The 22,131-nt window shown below is 41.3% G+C and overlaps 1 protein-coding gene across 4 annotated transcripts in view; it reads left to right on the top strand.

Annotated features, from left to right (window-relative positions):
- LOC139475817 (synaptotagmin-1-like) overlaps nucleotides 1–20,823 on the top strand; it is a 147,175-nt gene extending 126,352 nt beyond the window's left edge. For 3 of the 4 annotated variants that reach the window (XM_071259019.1, XM_071259018.1, XM_071259017.1), the window contains exons 6-9: nucleotides 2,949–3,122; nucleotides 7,566–7,683; nucleotides 13,699–13,832; nucleotides 17,749–20,823. In XM_071259019.1, the coding sequence (XP_071115120.1) occupies nucleotides 2,949–3,122; nucleotides 7,566–7,683; nucleotides 13,699–13,832; nucleotides 17,749–17,934 (612 nt within the window). In that variant the 3' untranslated portion in view covers nucleotides 17,935–20,823. Of the gene's footprint in view, nucleotides 1–2,948; nucleotides 3,123–7,565; nucleotides 7,684–13,698; nucleotides 13,833–14,224; nucleotides 14,359–17,748 lie in introns of all 4 variants that reach the window. The other variant, XM_071259020.1, reaches the window with a different exon arrangement.
- The last annotated feature ends 1,308 nt before the right edge of the window (nucleotides 20,824–22,131 follow it).

Below are 22,131 nucleotides of genomic sequence, written 5' to 3'. Positions count from 1 at the left end.
TAGTTTTCATTATGTTTTTTTTCACTCTGCGTTATCTTAATTATCACATACTTCGATCAGTGACATATATATTTAGTAATAATTACTTTGTTTTGTAGCCTTAGTAAGAAATAGAATTTATAAAAAAAAATATCGTCAAAGAGCAAACTGAATGCATTCTTGTGGTTCTTTTTTTTAAGAATTTCAAAATGTGTGTTCCCCCAAAGCTGTAGTTTAGCTAGGCCCAAAAAAGGAAAGACATAATAACTGAAATCCATTTATAATAAAGATTTTGCTAGTTATATTTTCGAAGTTCAATACCAAGAATATCTTTTTCCTTTTATGACAAATAAGTCCATTACTATCATTGACCTACGATCATTATATCTACTTCAAACTTTTCCTTTTGTAGAATGTGATGAAAAAGGAAACTACTGGAAAAAAACTATCACGTTTGTCCTTGAATGTACATGTACATACCTAGGTGTAAATACACTTCTAAAGTGTTTTTTATAAAACAATATAAAAGAAAAAGTTGTGTTTCATGGACTGGCCGTAAAAGCATATTTTGAGCAAAGGTCTTAGTGAGGCGAAATACAAGCTGAGTTGAGGATGTATATTTTCTAGTGGTCATAGTGAAACAAAATTTTGGGCACATGAACTGTATATACATTGAACACTACATTTATTCAAAGTACATTTGTAATTCATATTTTCATAATTTTCTCTTTCACTTAATCTAGATATTACTTATAATTCTTATGAAACTTCTACCTCTATTACATATCTGCTGGGGGGCGGTCGGGTAGCCTAGTGGTTAAAGCGTTCGCTTGTCACGCCGAAGACCCGGGTTCGATTCCCGACATGGGTACAATGCGTGAAGCCCATTTGTGGTGTCCCCCGCCGTGATATTGCTGGAATATTGCTAAAAGCGGCGTAAAACCATACTCACTCACTCACTATTACATATCTGCCATAAATCCTGTATTTTGGCTTCAGTCACACTAACTAAAATTTTTAGATTTTCAACAGACGTCCTCTTCACTGTCAATTACACACAATTAGTTGCCGCCAAGTAGTCTCATAACTACTGTGATGTCACAATGGCGAATGTCACTTTTTTCCCTGATCTCCTACTAGAGGTAGATGAATTGGGGAGGTGGGAGGGAGGCTGAATAACCCATGCGGTTCAACTGTGAACTTCTTTCAAGTTATCATTTTCTTGTATTAAATATTGCCTACACTACACTTCTTGAGCTTTTAAATTCAAGTATTAAACTGTCCAATTTCATCTCGTTTCAAGCTTTTTATAAGTTAGATTTAAACCATTACACCATAACACCTGAAGTATAAATAAGCCGTCTGTGTGATTGCACAACGAAGCAATGCTTGTCTCACATGTTGTGCCCGAGTTACAAGTGATCACAAATAGGTTTGCTGAATAGATTTCCTCCCCATGAAAATGTTTAAACAATTTTGATTGCAATTACGTGTACTTACTCTTGGGTGGTAGTATGTTAGTATAATCTTGTTACGGTAAATTTATTAAGAAATAATAATGATGTCCGATATTGAGCGATGTCAATTTGACTATTGTTAGGTCTTAGTAGAGCTCTTTCACATTTTGTCCTTTGAAAATGTCTGATGTCAATTACCCCGAAGTTATTTTTATCACTAAAGAAAAAGCATGGACACTGAAACCTACATGGACGTAACTGGGATTTCTTCAAGATATACATTCCTAACTGTCATTCATATTGTAACATAATCTTTGAAACAGTCTGCTTATGAACCAATCACGACCACTTCCGTCAATCTTGTTTTGACGTCGAAAACACTCAAAATTTCATCGGGATTTTTTGTTAGTAAATACAGAGACCATATAATAGATGGTCTCTGGTAAGTATAAATTACAGAAAATTCTCCATGAATTTGTACTTCAACATAAATGTCAAATGTCTGTCACCGTTAGGATATCATCTTCCCAAGGAAAGAGAGTTAACTGACTTTAAACGTCCAGTTTCCACTTTTATAGTCTGTTAACTTGCTTGCCTTGGGAAGATGTTGGGATATGTACTTTCCAGTGATCTGAATTATTTGACATTTAGATTTCAAACAAGGGCGCTTACTTGACTTTACTTGCCAAATATGGGTGCTTCCATATTATGATTAAGGTAGAAAAGTAGGAAACTTACAATACCAGCACTTTTATCAATGGCTAGGCAGTGCATAGATCTTTTGGATTTGTTGACTTTAGATACTGTTGGAAAGACAATCAACTCAAGTTTCATGTTATACAAGTTGGTTATACTGTGAAGAAATAAAAATGTCTTAACACTTTTGATACAATGTACATACATTTTTGAAACCGCGACGTCATCACAGTGCAGCACTGAGCGGTATGCAAAGCCAGCTGACGGCCAGACACCATGAGGGTTAATCTCTAAAACAACACTTATGTCAGGCCCTCAAAGCATACACACAGATTTTATCCCAAACAAATTCAGAACTTGGTAGTTGATGTATATACTATTTCTGTGTTATGTTGATTCTATTTGGATGTGTATCTTGATGCCCTTTTGTTGATGGGAACCTGTCAGATATGAGGCTGTGTCACCAACAGACCTAATGTGATAATAATCTTTAATAAGTGTAGAAAGTGTATTCAAGTTATTATAGCACCAACTAATGCATTTATTCAACCTTTAGGCCTTTAGTGTCTAGTATTTTACCAGTTTTAGTTGATCAGTCAAGTTATTCTTGTGCTGTCATGTCAACAGTGTAGTGTACCAGGCATGGTATATGTAATGCTTAAATTGTACTCTATTGATAAGTGTCTGTATCAAGTTCTTGTTTCAAACAGGTTTTCAGGATGATCATAATGTTTCAGTATATGGTTATCATTGTCATTTATTTCTATGATTAGCCTTCAGTGAGCAGTGAAAAATATATCTACTTTGATATTGCAGGTTCCATATGCTGAAGTGGGTTCCAAGACTCTGACCTTTGCTGTCTATGACTTTGATCGCTTCTCAAAACATGACCAGATAGGCCAGGTCCTTGTGCCACTTAATTCCATCGACCTGGGTCGTGTGGTGGAGGAATGGAGGGACCTCACCAGTCCAGACAATGATGCTGAGAAGGTACACAGAGTGTTCACTACCATGTTATGGCAAAAACAAGCATTTAGATGTTCAACTGTTGTCTAGACTGTTAAATGTACTCTAAATCTAATCTTTTAGCAAGAAACAGCTGTAGCAGGTGAGGAGAGGTTGAACACCTCTGTCCTGGTTACATATGGGCTACACCTGTGAAGATCCAGGGTAGAATAGGTCTTCAGAAACCCATGCTTGCCGTAATAGGCGACTAATAGGATCAGGTGGTCAGGCTCGCTGACTTGGTTGATGCATGTCATCGTATCCCAATTGCGTGGACCGATGCTCATGATATTAATCACTGGATTGTCTGGTCCAGACTCGATTATTTACAGACTGCCGTCATATAGCAGGAATATTGCTGAGTGTGGTGTTAAACAACAAACCAACCCACCAACTTAATATGGGCTAAGACCGCCTACATGGTGTAGTGGTAGTGTGTCTGCATGGGGAGTGGAAGGTCAGGGGTTTGATCCCTGGCCACGTCATACCAAAAGATGTTCAAAAGATGGTACCTGCCTGGTAATCGGCGTTAAGGGGCTAAGACCAGGACTGGTCAGTTTGGAGTCAGTATACTGTGTCTGAGTGGGGTTTTCATGTTAAACTACGGCATGGTATCTCTAGCACTATAAAATCGCCATTTGTCCGGACGAGTACAAACAGTCACACACACCAGCACATGTGCATGCACGTCGCTATATAAGTGCAATAATCCTGGACGCCACATTAAATCCCATTTCACCTCACCTACATATGGGCTAAAGGTTATTAGAGTGTTGTCTTGTTTCATTCCAGTCAAAGCTATGTGAGCAAAAAGTCTTGTGCCTGTTGTGTCTTTTGTTCATATGACTGACTCACTGAAAATTATTCTCCCATTAGACAGGCTTATACCAGCAAGCATTCCATCCATTTTCTGTGGAAAGATATTTCAATATACATTACTAACCAACATTTTGAAAGCAATACATCACCAAGTGACACTGAAAATAATTCATCCTAATATTCTACCTCTATTACATCATTGCCTTAAATTCTGTGTTTTGGCTCTAATCACACCATCCGAAACTTTTCACTGTCAACTATACAATCAGTTGTCCATGCCATAGCACTTTAGCAGCCTACAGCTCTTCTGTGCATAAAGGTGGGAAAACATCACTTCTTTCCTGTGTGCGCAAGAGTCAACACTTCGACATATTTCTCTAGCACTAAGCTGTATAAAACATAGACTCAACCTTCAGAGGAGGTCTACAACAACAACCTCTACAGGCCTGGATAAACGGTCATCGGAACCTATCGTTGGACACCCTGGTTACATTACCAATCACCTTCCAAGACCACCTCCTGTGGTGGATGCATCGACAGCATGTCATGACAGGCATCCCTCTCATCTTTTCCCTGCCGAAACATGGTCTCTTTACAGATGCCTCAGGCTCGGGCTGGGGAGCCCATCTGGCAGATCTCCAGATACAGGGCTCATTGAAGGAGACAGGAGGATCTACACATCAACTTCAGGGAGATCAGGTCTATATTCTATACGATCCAGTATAGGAAAGATCTCATCAACTCCTCAGTTCTTATCGCCACAGACAACACCACAGTAGTGGTGTATATTCAGAAACAGGATGGAACCAAGTCAAGTTCTCTGATGATGGAAACCTCGGGTTTTTTTCGACTTGGCTGACTCATATAACTGCCGAATGGAAGAGAGATATTGCAGGGAAGTTGAACATCCTCACGGACAGCATGTCCAGACATGGGAGGTTTGTTTCCACAGAAATCCTATTCGAATACTGTTCCACAGAGATCCTCTCGCTTCTGCTACATTACTCCAATAATCAAAGAAAGCAGCCTTCTATTAGCCGTGGCTACAGCTGCCAGGGTCTCTGAGCTACACGCACTGGATTACTCGAGTCACTCTCATACCCCTAACTGGTCTTCCATCACCTTACATTCCATCAAATCAGAGCTCTAGCCACAAGTCTTGCCTCATGGACTTTAGTTTCCTCAGAACAAGTGGTTTCAAACTGGAATCACTTTCACATCCTCTTACTTTGGATATTCAGCCTGATCTTAAGTCGATATACCCCTGAGTGGGGGGAGGGGTGTGAGGAATTTTCACCTACAGCTTCAGAAGGTGAGTTGTACACCTTTCTTCCACTGAGGATAGATCCCTAGAGAAACCATGTATTATTACAGTTGAGTGAACTGGATGACCGGAAGTGACATCACAATCAGAAGTGACGTCATTTAGACTGGTGTAAACCGGTAGAAAAGACCGGAAGATTTTCAAGCACTCTGAAAAGGATTTGAAACAGTTATGTGATTGGAGCACAAAAATAAAAGGTCATTACTGTTAACTATAAAGGGAGTATACAAGAGGCAGAACCTGCCTTCCCTCTAGTATATTTGGCAGTGATGTAATAGAGGTAGAGTATTCGAACTGTAATTATCATTGTTAATAATTCTAAGAATACTCCAACCTCCCCAATTATCTGTCTCTGGTAGACTAATGTTTGGAACAAAGTGAGGTTTTGTCGCCTTTACGCACAGAAGAGCTATAGGCTGCTAGAGTGCTATGGCGGGTACAACTGATTGTATAGTTGACAGTGAAGAGTTGAAAACCTGAAAGTTTATGATGGTGTGATTGCAGCCAAAATACAGGATGTATGGCAATGATGTAATAGAGGTAGTATTCTTAGAATTATAAACAATAATAACTATTGTTAGATGTTGGCATCTTCATTGTGGAACGATGTTCCAGTTGCATGTCCTGTGTGCTTAGTTCTTATACAAGACCTTGTATCATTGACAGTTAAGATATATACTGAACCTAATTAAAAACTTCAGAATCCTAAAATTTTAACATTATTGTGTATTTAAGCAGTAATGGCCACGTATTGTCTTCAGATAACACCCATTTTTGTGCAGGTGAATCGATCAAAATCATGTGCACAGCACTATAGTGGCAAAAGTGGTTTTTCACATGCAACTGGTCATAATACCGCATGTGTTTTCAGCCATACTTGTTAGCAGTTATTAACAAAAAAAAGAAAAACACAAGAAAACAAAAGCCTTTCAAATGTGCAACGTGAACGTGCCATTGGCATGTTGCAGTCGGGACGTCCATAGCTGAAGTCACAAGGACGATGGGTTGTAGTCGACAGACTGTTTATGATTTACAGACGCGTTTACAGCAAACGGGTACCACAGCTGATCGCCCTCGGCCAGGTCGACCACGTGTGACGTCACATGCAGAAGATCGTCAGATTGTCTTACGTCACCTCTGTAACCGATTTTTGACGGCTATATCAACCAGAAATGAACTGTTTAGAGGTAGATTGAGTGCGCAAACTGTTCGAAGCCGTCTGAGAACTGCTCACCTTCAAGCACGATGGCCATACTGCGGGCCGATTCTGACTCAATTACACAGACTTCAACGTCAGTTGTGGGCACAGCGACACTTACGATGGACTCAGAGGAATTGGAGTCAAGTCGTCTTCAGTGATGAATCCCGATTTTCTTCGATTTGCTGATGGTAGGGCGAGGGTGTGGAGGCGCCGTCATGAATGTTACGCCCAGTGTTGTGTGTAGGAAGTTGACAGATTTCGAGGCGGAAGTGTCATGGTGTGGGGTGCTTTCTGTGGCAATGCACGTTCCAGGCTTCTTGTCATCCGTGGCAACCTTAACGCTGCTGCTTACCGCGACCAGGTACTGGCAACCAAACTTCTGCCTTTTATGGCAGCACATGGACCCGGTTTGATCTCCAACACGACAATGCCTGACCCCACACAGCAATTTTGACAAGGAATTTCCTTCAGAATGCGGGAGTCAACGTCATGGACTGGCCGTCAAGGTCTCCCGACCTCAATCCCATCAATCACGTCTGGGATGCTCTTGGCAGAAGTCTGCGCACTCTCCAGAACCAACCACAGAATTTGCAAGATCTTGGCACCATTTTGCAGCAACAATGGCGTCGTCTTCCCAATCATGTGTTCACAAGCATCACAAGGTCCATGCTTTGTGTGGCAGTTGTCAACGCACATGGTGGCCATACACGCTACTGAACTTGTGTGCCATCAGATTCTCATGCTTGGGACTTATGATTTAAACTGTTGATGTTATTACCGAATGCCGTAGGTGCTTGGAACAAATTATGGTTACCACCGTTAATTAAAATGCTTCTTTGGACATTAATGATTAAAAATTACCTTCTCTGATACATTTGTCCGTTGTATATCATATATGGGATTACTTTTAAAAATGTGAAGTTTTTAATTTGACTCAGTATATTTCTTTACCCTAACTTCTACCTTACTTAACACTTGTAAGATTCAAAAATGCTTGTGAATACATGCACATGTTTATTGGTTTGACCTGTGATCACCCAAAGTTTAAAACAGTTCAGGAGGCTGATTATATTTTACCTTTCAGGAAAATAAACTAGGGGACATCTGCTTCTCTCTACGTTATGTCCCAACGGCAGGAAAGCTCACCGTGGTCATTTTGGAGGCCAAGAACCTGAAGAAGATGGATGTTGGTGGTCTGTCAGGTGAGCCACACAACCTCTGAGCCAGGCTGGCTTACATGTGATTTCACTACAGGACTTGTATATTGCCAAGGTGTTTTTCACCTTGCTGAGGATATTGCCAGGGATACTATGAAATTCCGTCTTCCTCTCAGAAACTTTTCTATGAAAACTGTTCTTTACACTAAAATTTAAAGATGAGGTACCACCTCCCTCCTGTAACATTATTTTACATTATATATGTGTTCCAAAGAAAATCCATATCCTATATCCTATGCACATCAAAGCCGGGTTCAAACATTTCCAACCATAATACATTAGAGGCTGGTCTTTGTGACCCTCATGTTATACCATGGGGTTCAGATATATGGAAAGCACTTGGAAATGTGCATTTGACAGTATCACTGAAATTTATCCAAACCACCAAAATAATGACTTTATAGCCCTTTGAGGGGTTATGAAAAAAGGTAAATTTTCTTTGTGATTTTTTCAAGTGTCTCTCAGTAACCACTTCAGCTTATAGACCAATAATGAAAAACCCTTTACAGTATGGCATCTGCAGAAAGAGCAGTCCTTGGGATGAGTGGGTGGGATGGGACAGAAAACCCCTTACAGTATGGCATCTGCAGAAAGAGCAGACCTTTGGATGAGTGGGTGGGATGGGACAGAAAACCACTTACAGTATGACATCAGCAGAAAGAGCAGACCATGGGATGAGTGGGTGGGATGGGACAGAAAACCACTTACAGTATGGCATCTGCAGAAAGAGCAGACCATGGGATGAGTGGGTAGGATGGGACAGAAAACCACTTACAGTATGACATCTGCAGAAAGAACAGACCATTGGATGAGTGGGTGGGATGGGGCAGAAAACCACTTACAGTATGACATCTGCAGAAAGAGCAGACCATTGGATGAGTGGGTGGGATGGGGCAGAAAACCACTTACAGTATGACATCTGCAGAAAGAGCAGACCTTGGGATGAGTGGGTGGGATGGGACAGAAAACCACTTAAAGTATGACATCTGCAGAAAGAGCAGACCATGGGATGAGTGGGTGGGATGGGACAGAAAACCACTTACAGTATGGCATCTGCAGAAAGAGCAGACCATGGGATGAGTGGGTAGGATGGGACAGAAAACCACTTACAGTATGGCATCTGCAGAAAGAGCAGACCATGGGATGAGTGGGTGGGATGGGACAGAAAACCCCTTACAGTATGGCATCTGCAGAAAGAGCAGACCATGGGATGAATGGGTGGGATGGGACAGAAAACCACTTACAGTATGACATCTGCAGAAAGAGCAGACCATGGGATGAGTGGGTGGGATGGGACAGAAAACCCCTTACAGTATGGCATCTGCAGAAAGAGCAGACACTGGGATGAGTGGGTGGGATGGGACAGGAAACCCGTTATAGCATAGCATCTGCAGAAAGAGCAGACCATGGGATGAGTGGATGGGATGGGACAGAAAATCCCTTACAGTATGGCATCTGCAGAAAGAGCAGACCATGGGATAAATGGGTGGGATGGGACAGAAAACCCCTTACAGTATGACATCTGCAGAAAGAGAAGAACCTGGGATGAGTGGGTAGGATGGGACAGAAAACCACTTACAGTATGGCATCTGCAGAAAGAGCAGACCATGGGATGAGTGGGTGGGATGGGACAGAAAACCCCTTACAGTATGACATCTGCAGAAAGAGAAGAACCTGGGATGAGTGGGTGGGATGGGACAGAAAACCCCTTACAGTATGGCATCTGCAGAAAGAGCAGACCATGGGATGAGTGGGTGGGATGGGACAGAAAACCCCATACAGTATGGCATCTGCAGAAAGAGAAAAACCTGGGATGAGTGGGTAGGATGGGACAGAAAACCCCTTACAGTATGGCATCTGCAGAAAGAGAAAAACCTGGGATGAGTGGGTGGGATGGGACAGAAAACCCCTTACAGTATGGCATCTGCAGAAAGAGCAGACCATGGGATGAGTGGGTGGGATGGGACAGAAAACCCCTTACAGTATGGCATCTGCAGAAACAAAAGAACCTGGGATGAGTGGGTGGGATGGGACAGAATACCACTTACAGTATGACATCTGCAGAAAGAGAAGAACCTGGGATGAATGGGTGGGATGGTACAGAAAACCACTTACAGTATGGCATCTGCAGAAACAGAAGAACCTGGGATGAGTGGGTGGGATGGGACAGAAAACCCCTTACAGTATGGCATCTGCAGAAAGAGCAGACCATGGGATGAGTGGGTGGGATGGGACAGAAAACCCCATACAGTATGGCATCTGCAGAAAGAGAAAAACCTGGGACGAGTGGGTGGGATGGGACAGAAAACCACTTACAGTATGACATCTGCAGAAAGAGAAAAACCTGGGATGAGTGGGTAGGATGGGACAGAAAACCCCTTACAGTATGGCATCTGCAGAAAGAGAAAAACCTGGGATGAGTGGGTGGGATGGGACAGAAAACCCCTTACAGTATGGCATCTGCAGAAAGAGCAGACCATGGGATGAGTGGGTGGGATGGGACAGAAAACCCCTTACAGTATGGCATCTGCAGAAAGAGCAGACCATGGGATGAATGGGTGGGATGGGACAGAAAACCACTTACAGTATGACATCTGCAGAAAGAGCAGACCATGGGATGAGTGGGTGGGATGGGACAGAAAACCCCTTACAGTATGGCATCTGCAGAAAGAGCAGACCATGGGATGAGTGGGTGGGATGGGACAGGAAACCCGTTATAGCATAGCATCTGCAGAAAGAGCAGACCATGGGATGAGTGGATGGGATGGGACAGAAAATCCCTTACAGTATGACATCTGCAGAAAGAGAAGAACCTGGGATGAGTGGGTAGGATGGGACAGAAAACCACTTACAGTATGGCATCTGCAGAAAGAGCAGACCATGGGATGAGTGGGTGGGATGGGACAGAAAACCCCTTACAGTATGACATCTGCAGAAAGAGCAGACACTGGGATGAGTGGGTGGGATGGGACAGAAAACCACTTACAGTATGACATCTGCAGAAAGAGCAGACACTGGGACGAGTGGGTGGGATGGGACAGAAAACCCCTTACAGTATGGCATCTGCAGAAAGAGAAAAACCTGGGACGAGTGGGTGGGATGGGACAGAAAACCACTTACAGTATGACATCTGCAGAAAGAGAAAAACCTGGGATGAGTGGGTAGGATGGGACAGAAAACCCCTTACAGTATGGCATCTGCAGAAAGAGAAAAACCTGGGATGAGTGGGTGGGATGGGACAGAAAACCCCTTACAGTATGGCATCTGCAGAAAGAGCAGACCATGGGATGAGTGGGTGGGATGGGACAGAAAACCCCTTACAGTATGGCATCTGCAGAAACAAAAGAACCTGGGATGAGTGGGTGGGATGGGACAGAATACCACTTACAGTATGACATCTGCAGAAAGAGAAGAACCTGGGATGAGTGGGTGGGATGGGACAGAATACCACTTACAGTATGACATCTGCAGAAAGAGAAGAACCTGGGATGAGTGGGTGGGATGGGACAGAAAACCACTTACAGTATGACATCTGCAGATAGAGCAGACCATGGGATGAGTGGGTGGGATGGGACAGAAAACCCCTTACAGTATGGCATCTGCAGAAAGAGCAGACACTGGGATGAGTGGGTGGGATGGGACAGAAAAACCCTTACAGTATTACATCTGCAGAAAGAGCAGACACTGGGACGAGTGGGTGGGATGGGACAGAAAACCCCTTACAGTATGGCATCTGCAGAAAGAGCAGACACTGGGATGAGTGGTTGGGATGGGGCCGAAAAACCCTTACAGTATGACATCTGCAGAAACAGAAGAACCTGGGACGAGTGGGTGGGATGGGACAGAAAACCCCTTACAGTATGGCATCTGCAGAAAGAGCAGACACTGGGATGAGTGGGTGGGATGGGACAGAAAACCACTTACAGTATGACATCTGCAGAAAGAGCAGACACTGGGACGAGTGGGTGGGATGGGACAGAAAACCCCTTACAGTATGGCATCTGCAGAAAGAGCAGACACTGGGATGAGTGGTTCGGATGGGGCAGAAAACCCCTTACAGTATGACATCTGCAGAAAGAGCAGACCATGGGACAAGTGGGTGGGATGGGACAGAAAACCCCTTACAGTATGACATCTGCAGAAAGAGCAGACCAAGGGACAAGTGGGTGGGATGGGACAGAAAACACTTACAGTATGACATCTGCAGAAAGAGCAGACACTGGGACAAGTGGTTGGGATGGGGCAGAAAACCCCTTACAGTATGACATCTGCAGAAAGAGCAGACACTGGGATGAGTGGTTGGGATGGGGCAGAAAACCACTTACAGTATGACATCTGCAGAAAGAGCAGACACGGGGATTAGTGGTTGGGATGGGGCAGAAATCCACTTACAGTATGACATCTGCAGAAAGAGCAGACACTGGGATGAGTGGTTGGGATCGGGCAGAAAACCACTTACAGTATGGCATCTGCAGAAAGAGCAGACCATGGGATGAGTGGGTGGGATGGGACAGAAAACCACTTACAGTATGACATCTGCAGAAAGAGCAGACACTGGGACAAGTGGTTGGGATGGGGCAGAAAACCACTTACAGTATGACATCTGCAGAAAGAGCAGACACTGGGACAAGTGGTTCGGATGGGGCAGAAAACTACTTACAGTATGGTATCCATAGAAAGAGCTGACCCTGGGATGGGTGGTTGGGATGGGACAGAGAGTGAACAAATTTATTAAAAAGTGAAAAGAAGTCAATGTGCATATATTTAAGCTGGCCAAAGTGTGCGCAAAAATGTTTCCCAAGTTCCATATGTATATATTTTGGAGATCCTTATGGTATTTCAACTGTGACTGTGTACAAGAATCTAGAATTTTGACCTATTTCAAGGGATTCATCTGATACCAACCTAAATCCAAAAATATTTGTGGTAACCCCTTGTGTCCTGAGGATATACATGTATTGCCCCCAAAATGTTTTGATCTTCATTGTCATCTGTCCTGCAGTCTGCACAGGAAGATTTTGTGATGGCCTCTATATATTGTCAATCCATTTCTGAATCAGAGAATTGATTAGGATCTGGGTATGAATCAGTAACTGCTGTTACTTTTTTCTGTACCCTGGCAACATCTTACATATTTTTGATAGAATTAAAATACCAGATTGTTTTTGTATTATTTACGATTAGTAAGGATTGTATGTATATTTTCTTCATTGTAAAGTAGGTATTTCAAAAGATCCTTTTCAAATGATCGCCTGACCACTTGTTTGCCCCATGCAGTGTTCACCAGTGAGTATACTGTACCATGGACAAATATTGTACCATGGATACATGTGTTACCAGCAATAGAAATTGACACTACTTCTGTAATTCTTGCTAAACTGCCCAAGAGGTTAAGGTTCAATAAGGACTTGTAGAAATTTACAATTTTTAAGGGTTTTGAAAGTAAAGACTAGTGAACTAAACCTGTTAGTTTCTATCGCTGGTTACAGTTAAGTTTCCCACTGACTTTAGGGTTACATAACATTGACTGAATTGACACTTTGAAAGGCTCTTGTAAAACTCTAACCTGTTGCCAACATTTTACTTTATAAAATATGAAATAATGTCAGATAGCATACAGTTTCATCCATGTTTCGAAAAGCATTTGGCCCTTCAGTTCTTTCCACCATGCAGTCATTTTGAGCATGTGATGTTACTAATGCCTTCTTTGTTCCGTAACAAGTGTTGGTTTCAGCTGCAGCCTGGATACTGTGGTATGACACATGCTTGAAATTGGTCATTAGTGTGATACTGTCAGATTGGTAATTTTTTCTGTTACAAATGTTGTACATATTCCAATATCATTGATCACTGCTAAAATAGAGCAGTTAGCCTGTGATATAGTGCAGGGTGCGGGTATGAGTGCATGCTGGAGAGATGTGGTATGTTGCCCTGATGTCTGGAGGAGACGGACACAGCCAGCAGCAGGACCATAACCATGTCAACCTTGTCTATTGCCAGATCCCTACGTGAAAATTGCTGTGTATCAGGGTACCAAACGTCTCAAGAAAAAGAAAACCACTATTAAGAAACGCACTCTGAACCCTTACTTCAATGAGTCATTCACTTTTGAAGTACCATTCGAACAAATCCAGGTATTTTCCTATGAAGAACTAGATTTTGCTGACCTTTTTTCCATTTTTGCCTTTGTACACTTGGTGCTAGGATCCATATATCAATGGTGCATACATTCAGCCATATTGCCAGCCGGGCCTCAGGTGAGGGACAAGCTGCAGTGGTAGACTCACTTCATCTGGTTGTCATGGCTATACTCATGTAGAGTTAGCTCCATATGCCTTTTGCCCTGAACTGCTGTTTAGCCAGGCCAGAAACCTCTCCCCGACACCAGCTGAAGGATGAGGACTGCACACTCCAGCATGACCCTCCTCTTTTCTTGCTGTCTTTTTTTAAAAATTTGCTTGTGCTTTGCAGAAATAACACCAACATTTTTTTCTCTCTCTCTTCCTTACCATCTTCAATCGTCTAGATCCTTATGTTAAGATCTCGCTGATGTCAAACGGCAAACGCATTAAGAAGAAAAAGACAACAATCAAGAAGTGTACACTCAACCCTTACTATAATGAATCATTTACATTTGAAGTGCCATTTGAGCAGATCCAGGTACTGTGGGTGGGGTGGGTGTGGTGACCCAGCTGCACCCCAATGTTTGATGTTGCACTAAAGTAGCTCTAGACTCTCCCTACATGTGCCTGTCTCAGAGCATACTCTCCCTGCAAGCCCACCCACAAACTCCCACTCTACTAACTCTGCGCCACCCTTCATACTAAACTTACCTGCTTTAAATGCTCAGCATACAGAGAGCACAAATGACATGATACAGAATATGCATATTTCACTCTGCCAGAAGTTATCAGAGATTCAGACTGTAAACACATAGATGTCTATACAACAGTGCAACTATTCATTAGTAGATTATGTTTTCAACAAAATTAACTATTTGTGTTAGAAAATGTACTTTTATTTCCTGTATTGCAAGTTTGCGTTTGGTATTATTGTATTGATAAGATATAAACAAATAGAGATTCCATGTAATTTGCTGAGAGTGTATGCCCTTGGAAGTGTGTTGGTGTATGAGGCAGCCAGACCAGCACAGGGAGATGGGTGTGCTTGCAGGGAGCACAGTGTGTGTCTGGCCTATATGGATGTGTGGCACACCACAGACTACTAGATTTGCTGCCAGGAATGTGTCTACCATATACTGATAGAAATAGTGGATTATACTTCATATTTAGCTCCCAGACGCTACTGGCCCTTGTCTCATGGTACATACCAGAATTGATACTATCAAACTGTGCATATTTCAAGTAATCCTTCTGTCTTTATTTCAATGTAGTAAAAGCACAACAAACATTATGTGATGCTTATAAGAGCTCTATTAACGTTCACTTGGCTTAAAATCCTAACTATGCTAACCACCTCACATCCAGCCAAGTATGCATAGCTGACACAATATGTTGATATAGAAAGCTATTTCCATCACTAATATATAAAGCACTTATCACATTGTCAGTGTCTGCTTTGGGAGGTAGACGCTTGCTCTGTATGAGTGTACATGTAACTACCTCGGGCAGTACACACTAGAGATGTAGTTTTCATTGAAGAGCTATATTACAGCAGCTAGGGAGCATGTAGCTAGTTGTACAACAGGCAGCAGCCACAGTAACCATGCATGACACCTGTCAATATATACAATGTTTTCACTAGCATGACTGCTCATACAAACAAAATGTGAAAGCCATTTTATATTTAATAAGAAAGTCCTTAGCTTAAGTCATATTCTATTTGTAATATATTAATTTATGTGATAATTCATAATTAATATCACCATAGTAATCTTATGTTAGTTGTAAGTTAAATATAAATCAAACTGAGTAAGATAATATAAGTTACTAACAATAGTGCAGATGTTATCTTTGTTACTAAGATGAGTGACAGGTGTTATTAAAAATGCTGCATATATAGCTACCTGAACAAATACGTTTGTTCTACCTCACTGAGGACGTATTTGCTATGGTATACAAGGGTTAGCTCACCCTGCCTAGCCTGTAGAACTAGCAACCCTCTGTGCTTTATGTGGTGCTTCATTGTCTAATGTGGCGTCAGCTATACTCATCAACAGCAATCTATTCCATCGCGTTACCTCTCATTATGTTGAATTTTCTTATCTAAATATGTTGACATCTCTGCTCTCATGCTTTCACCAGCTCCAGCCTTCCAAGACCTGGATTATAGTCATAAATGATATTATTTTTCATAAGAAGCATGTATTAAGATGTTGATACAGTTGCTCAAAGAAGTGGCATTAAGATCTGTAATGTATCGTTTGTACTATGTTTTACTGGTGTTGGCGCTGCGGGTCGATAAGGTGATGTGTGAGATGTCTTCATTGTGCCTGTCAAAGTGGACGTACAGTGCTGTGTGTCATGTGTCTATTCGGCCTAGCCAAAACTAGCTCATGTACATCTGTTGTCAAGCAGAACTGTCTTACAAACATGTATAGTTTCTTCTATATGTTTATGTGATGTACATCTTACAGCAGACAGTGACATGCAACAATAACTAGGGGAATAAAAGGTTCTAATGAACCAAGAAAAAGAATGTACAAAACTCTATTTTGTAGGTAGAGGAATTTTATGTTTAACCACATAAGTGTTGATGAATAAACAAACCAATCAAGTGATGTAACCATCTCCAATATCATTTTGGATTAGATTTGCTGAAACCATATGTATACCCTGCCAAAAAAAAATGTGTTCTGTCGCAGATGGTTGAGATTGTGTAATGTATGAACGTTCGTATAGTGACCACACACACACACACATAGACAGCCCTGTACATACACACACACTCACACAGCCCAGTATGCACACACAGACTCACAGAGCCCTGTACTCACACACACACACACACACAGCCCTGTACGTACACACATACAGCCCTGTACGTACACACACACACACACACACAGCCCTGTACACACACACTCTCTCTCACACAGCCCTGTACGCACACACAGACACTAACAGCCCTGTAAGTACACACACAGCCCTATACACACACTCACACAGCCCTATATGCACACACACTCACACAGCCCTGTACGCACACACAGACACTAACAGCCCTGTATGTACACACACACACACAGCCCTGTACACACACTCTCACACAGCCTTGTACACTACACACACACACAGACACTAACAGTTCTGTATGTACACACACAGCCCTGTACACACACTCTCACACAGCCTTGTACACTACACAGACACTAACAGTCCTGTATGTACACACACACACGCAGCCCTGTACGCACACTCTCACACAGCCCTGTACACACACACACACACAGCCCTGTACGTCCAGACACGTGTATGCCAGACACTGTGGAAGCCTGATGTACCTGGCAACCACAAGATGTCTTGCTAGTTCACTGCTGACCACACTGCCACTTATAAGAGCATATTTGCATATTTGATCAGTAAGTCACAAATAACTATTATGACAATATAATGTATCTACAACATAAGTGAAATTAATGAAAATCTGAGACAGTGTGGTCAGCAGTGCTTTCTTAGTAGCTTCTCAGTCACATGTGGAACTCAGTCATCACAGAAACTATTAGTATAGTTGTCTATTTGGAGATGCTGCCTGAATTTCCATACTGTTTTCCTGAGAACAATGTTTACTGTGCTTCATGTTACTGTAAATAACACAGGTCATGTCCACTACTAACCTATTGTCATCTTTCATTACTTTCATTCAATGAATAAAGTTTGTTCATAAGACATTCTTACTTATTAATAAGGCTCATGGTAAATTTTATTTTATTAAAGAATTCAATAAAAGATTTTTAAGCAAAATATGACAAAAATTATTAACTTATTCTTACAAAATAAAAAAATCTTTCTCCAAGTCCTAGTTTGTCAGTCATCTAAATGCACATCTCTGAATAGTATGTAAAACCAGTCTGTTTTGTTCTCATTGCAGAAAGTGACCCTGATAATCACAGTGGTTGATTACGACAGGATTGGTACCTCGGAGCCCATTGGTCGCATTATGCTTGGGTGCAACTCCACCGGCACAGAACTCCGTCACTGGAGTGACATGCTGGCCAACCCTCGCCGACCCATTGCGCAGTGGCACACGCTACAAGAAGTGCCCGAGAAGAATTAAGGCACCCCACAAACGACACCATTGGCCAGCAGCAGCCATCTGTTTCAGCAGATTATGACTCCCTTACATCTGAGAGTCAAAGTGCTAGTCTATATCATGTTTCAGTGGCAACAACTCCCAATTCTATCAATTTTGTCGAGTCTACTGTGACATCAATATCAACATATTTGTCTGGTAAAGTAATGTGATGGGTCTGTGGTTCCTATTGTGTATCAGTAGTATACATACTTGGTTACATGCAGGCCAGTGCAACACCTGCAAACTCTTACTTGACAGTTTCACCTGATTGACTAACCCAGCACTGATGGCCAGCTAGGGGAGTTGGTGGTGCGCAATGTGTCTGGGTGATGGTATTAGTTATATTTCTGACTAGATATCTCTCAGTCTTTAGTGTATATAACCAGATAGTTTCAGCCAAACTAGGACCCATGGTTGATGTAGCTTGATAACACATCATCAGTGTATTCAAGATAAGTTCAATAACTGTTTACAAATAGCAGGTCACAAAACTAAGAAAACCTTGACAAATCATGTGAAATCGAATCAAATTTTCATTGCAAGCTACATAAATGATTGTGTAGGGTATTACAGTTTGGCCCAGGTTTTGTATTTGACATGATTTGTCCCAGACTAGGTGTACTTCCTTTCCTCAGTCTCTCAGTCAGCAGGGAAACAACCAACCCCACATGTAGTCCCAAGTCCACTAATTTAAAAATATACAAACACAAATCAAGCTCGTGAAGATCATCACTTTACCTCTGAGGCAAAACACTGCTCTGTGGCAATGTATACAGCGTTCTATGGCCATGTATACAGTGTTCAGTGGCAATGTATACTGTATATAGTGGTGTATGACAATGTATACAGCGTTCTATGGCCATGTATACAGTATTCAGTGGCAATGTATACTGTATATAGTTGTGTATGACAATGTATACAGCGTTCTATGGCCATGTATACAGTGTTCAGTGGCAATGTATACTGTATATAGTGATGTATGACAATGTATACAGCGTTCTATGGTCTACAGTAGTGTATGACAGTCACCAAGATCTAAACTTTCAAATATACCACTCAGCATGTTAACGTTTCCATCATGGATTATTTTTTGATTAGTGGACTTCTCCTTCGTTGTACATATAAATCCTGGTGTTTAATTAGACTGTTTCAACATGCTATTCTTGGTTCTTTGCTTTCGTTCTTCCCAAGTTGTTATTGCAGAGCTTTAGTTACATTTGTTCAAAAACTTATTGATCTAAAACATCTTGAATTTGTGCATTTATGGATCATATACATGTCCTATTTTTACCTTTTCTGACCTTTAATCAGCTAATCTCTATTCTGGCCTGTCTAATAGTCAGCTAATCCCTGTTAAGTCTTGAAATGTTTTTAAAGCTCTGCCATTTAGAAATGTGATGTACTCACCTAGTGTCATCATTACATACAACGTGTGTGCACTCTTAATATGTCACTGTGATAAATGTATAATCTCGTTAAAGATGGTTGATATTTATGTATAGTAGAGAGATTATTATGTTTTGTTTTATTTCATTGGAGGGAAGGCAAAGGGGAATTCAAGTATTTAACTGCATTCAATGATACCTGGTTCAAAATTAAAATCAAATTTATGTTATGAGATGGGCTTTGAGAACAAGATTGAAAGGATTGTTTTATTTCTCAGGAAATGTCTTAAAGTTTTGTGCTTTTATTGTGGCATTAAATCTACGTTTGTGTTGCCCTGTAGTAAGTGGTTGTTTATCTTTCACCTGTTGGTAGTCTTATCTTTGTCTTGTGCTTTTTCTGTTGTACTGAAAAAAAGATCATACACACTTCCTGTTAACATCACAAAAAATGAAGAAAAAAAACACATTGATCAGTATTCCAGTTTCATTTGACTTGAATGTTTTCAATCCACTTACAAGAAATTGCTATTACAAATGAGTTTGGTTCTTGTTTTCTTATACATTCCCCAGTTTACTGAGAAAGACATTGTAATCTTTGCAAAATATTCTCATTACTTGAAAGGGAAATTCAGACAGCAATAAATTTCATGATATTGAAATGAAATATTTGAAGAATCTGTTTTTATGGTAAAAGTATGAATTACCTTCACGACACATGCTCAACAGACTTGATCTACTATCTATTGTATTACTGTCCTCATAAACATTTACAATTTTACAATCTGCATTTATTGTTGGACATTTTTCCAAAGAGTTTTAACTGTAATGTTGAGATTACTTTCTTTTATTTGTTTTTGAAAGCCATATCATGATGTATAGTCGTCTTGTGCAACCTAGCTTCTATGTTGAAAATGTTGACACATTCCGAAACAAGCATTCCTTTCCTGGAAATGCATGTCAGTGGCTGGATATGCTGTACCTGTGGGGTAGAAATCCGCTATCACCAATGTCAACACACACGTACAGCCTGTAGAGCTCCTTGCCACATTCGCCCCTACAAACACCTGGACATTCAACCACTGACATTAGCATCCCACAACTTACACCAGCTTGGCATATTTTTCTGTGTAAATAAGCAGTTCCCCTCTGTGCTTCTAATTTGCAATGATTTCATCATGATCCCTGTTAAAGCATTTTACTTCTGATATCTTCATCCAGAATCTCTATCATCTGTCACAATACTGACGAAACATCAATGCAATGTTGATCACAAGGCTACAACAGTTTTAGGTATTTACCTTCAACGATACAGGCACCCACATGCCTGTCTATGTATTGGGTAATGTAACTACAAGCCAAGGTCACATAAGCAGTTGCCCCATTCTAGGCCTCTGTACAAGGCGGTTTTAATTTATAGGTCTCTTTGGCAAACTGTGTACAGCAATTGTTGTATTTTTGGTCAAATAAAGCCAGGTACCCCATCAGACTATACTGTTGTCATTGGTTTGTTTCCTCTGGTACGAGGGCTGATTGATGAGCTGAACCTCACATAGAAAGTGAGTGAGTGAGTGAGTTTGGTTTTACGCCGCTTTTAGCAATATTCCAGCAATATCACGGCGGGGGACACCAGAAATGGGCTTCACACATTGTCACATAGAAAGACTTCCCCTTAAGACAATTAAAAAGTTCAACGGAATCCTGTTCCACATTAATACACTTTTGCCAACGATGTAGGCAGCATTTTATCCCAGTTACACTTGTTTAATGGGTTCCAGCCGGTGCTTTTTTGTGTGTGGGAAGAGGGAAGTCTGACGGAGCCAGAAAAGAACACTAAGGTGGGTGCTGAAGGAGTTAAAACCATGGCAATTGATTTGTACACTGTCAAATTGCCCGGATGGAAGGGCACACCTTTTCTCAGCATCCCATGTCTCTTACCGGTAAACTTAACTTTGCCCCAATAGTGCACCTTAATATACTCTGTTTATTTTATTATCTTTTTTAAATGATAGTTCACCATGTTCACATCCTTGGCATCGCAGAACACAGAGGCCATAACCTTTCCAGCTGATGTCAAAATGCTTCCAGTGTTTTCATTGTCAGTTGGACTAAGGCTGGAAGTGGTGAACCCAAGTTTCATCCCTAGCCTTAATCGTTGCAAGATCAGCTTCAACCAGCTAGAGTATAACAAGACATGTCTTCATGATGGCATAGAAAGGGACATCCTTCCCTAGTTTTGTACTCATATCTTCATGCAGGGCCTTTGGGATTTTTCTTCAAGTACTGGGTCGCTGCACATTTCTCAAGTTTGTCCATTTTCCAAAGGTCACAGATCCCTGCAAATTTTACTGTCTTGTCACCGTGAAATAATTTGCTAAATTGACTCAAGTTTTTGTGGATATACCTCTGTGACAACATGTAATGTCTACACCAACAAACAATTCACTATTAGACAATTACTTCTATGTTAGGCACACAACTTATCAATCAGCCCTCGTACATATAGAACATTCATAACAATTTTAAGAGTGGTACAGTGTTCAAATAAAGTCACAGGATCCTCTTGAATTTCTTGTCATTATAGGTAATAGATTCAGGTGCCTTTAGATTGGTAGGTACCATCCATCAACAATATTTTATCAGACATTCCTCTGTAACAGTGATTCATGAATTCAAAATAATCTGGACAATTTACAGGGAAACATTATGCAAAATTGATTACCTTGAATGTAACCAGTGAGCAGCAATACCATGGCACCATTTTTATGATAGTTTCCATAATATTTTGAACCAATGA

Source organism: Haliotis cracherodii, unplaced genomic scaffold (assembly GCF_022045235.1).
Source record: "Haliotis cracherodii isolate W230 unplaced genomic scaffold, xgHalCrac1.p SCAF_3, whole genome shotgun sequence".
NCBI classification, from domain to species: domain Eukaryota; kingdom Metazoa; phylum Mollusca; class Gastropoda; order Lepetellida; family Haliotidae; genus Haliotis; species Haliotis cracherodii.
The sequence above is the reverse complement of the archived record's forward strand: the minus strand, read 5'-3'. Positions and strand labels throughout refer to the sequence as shown.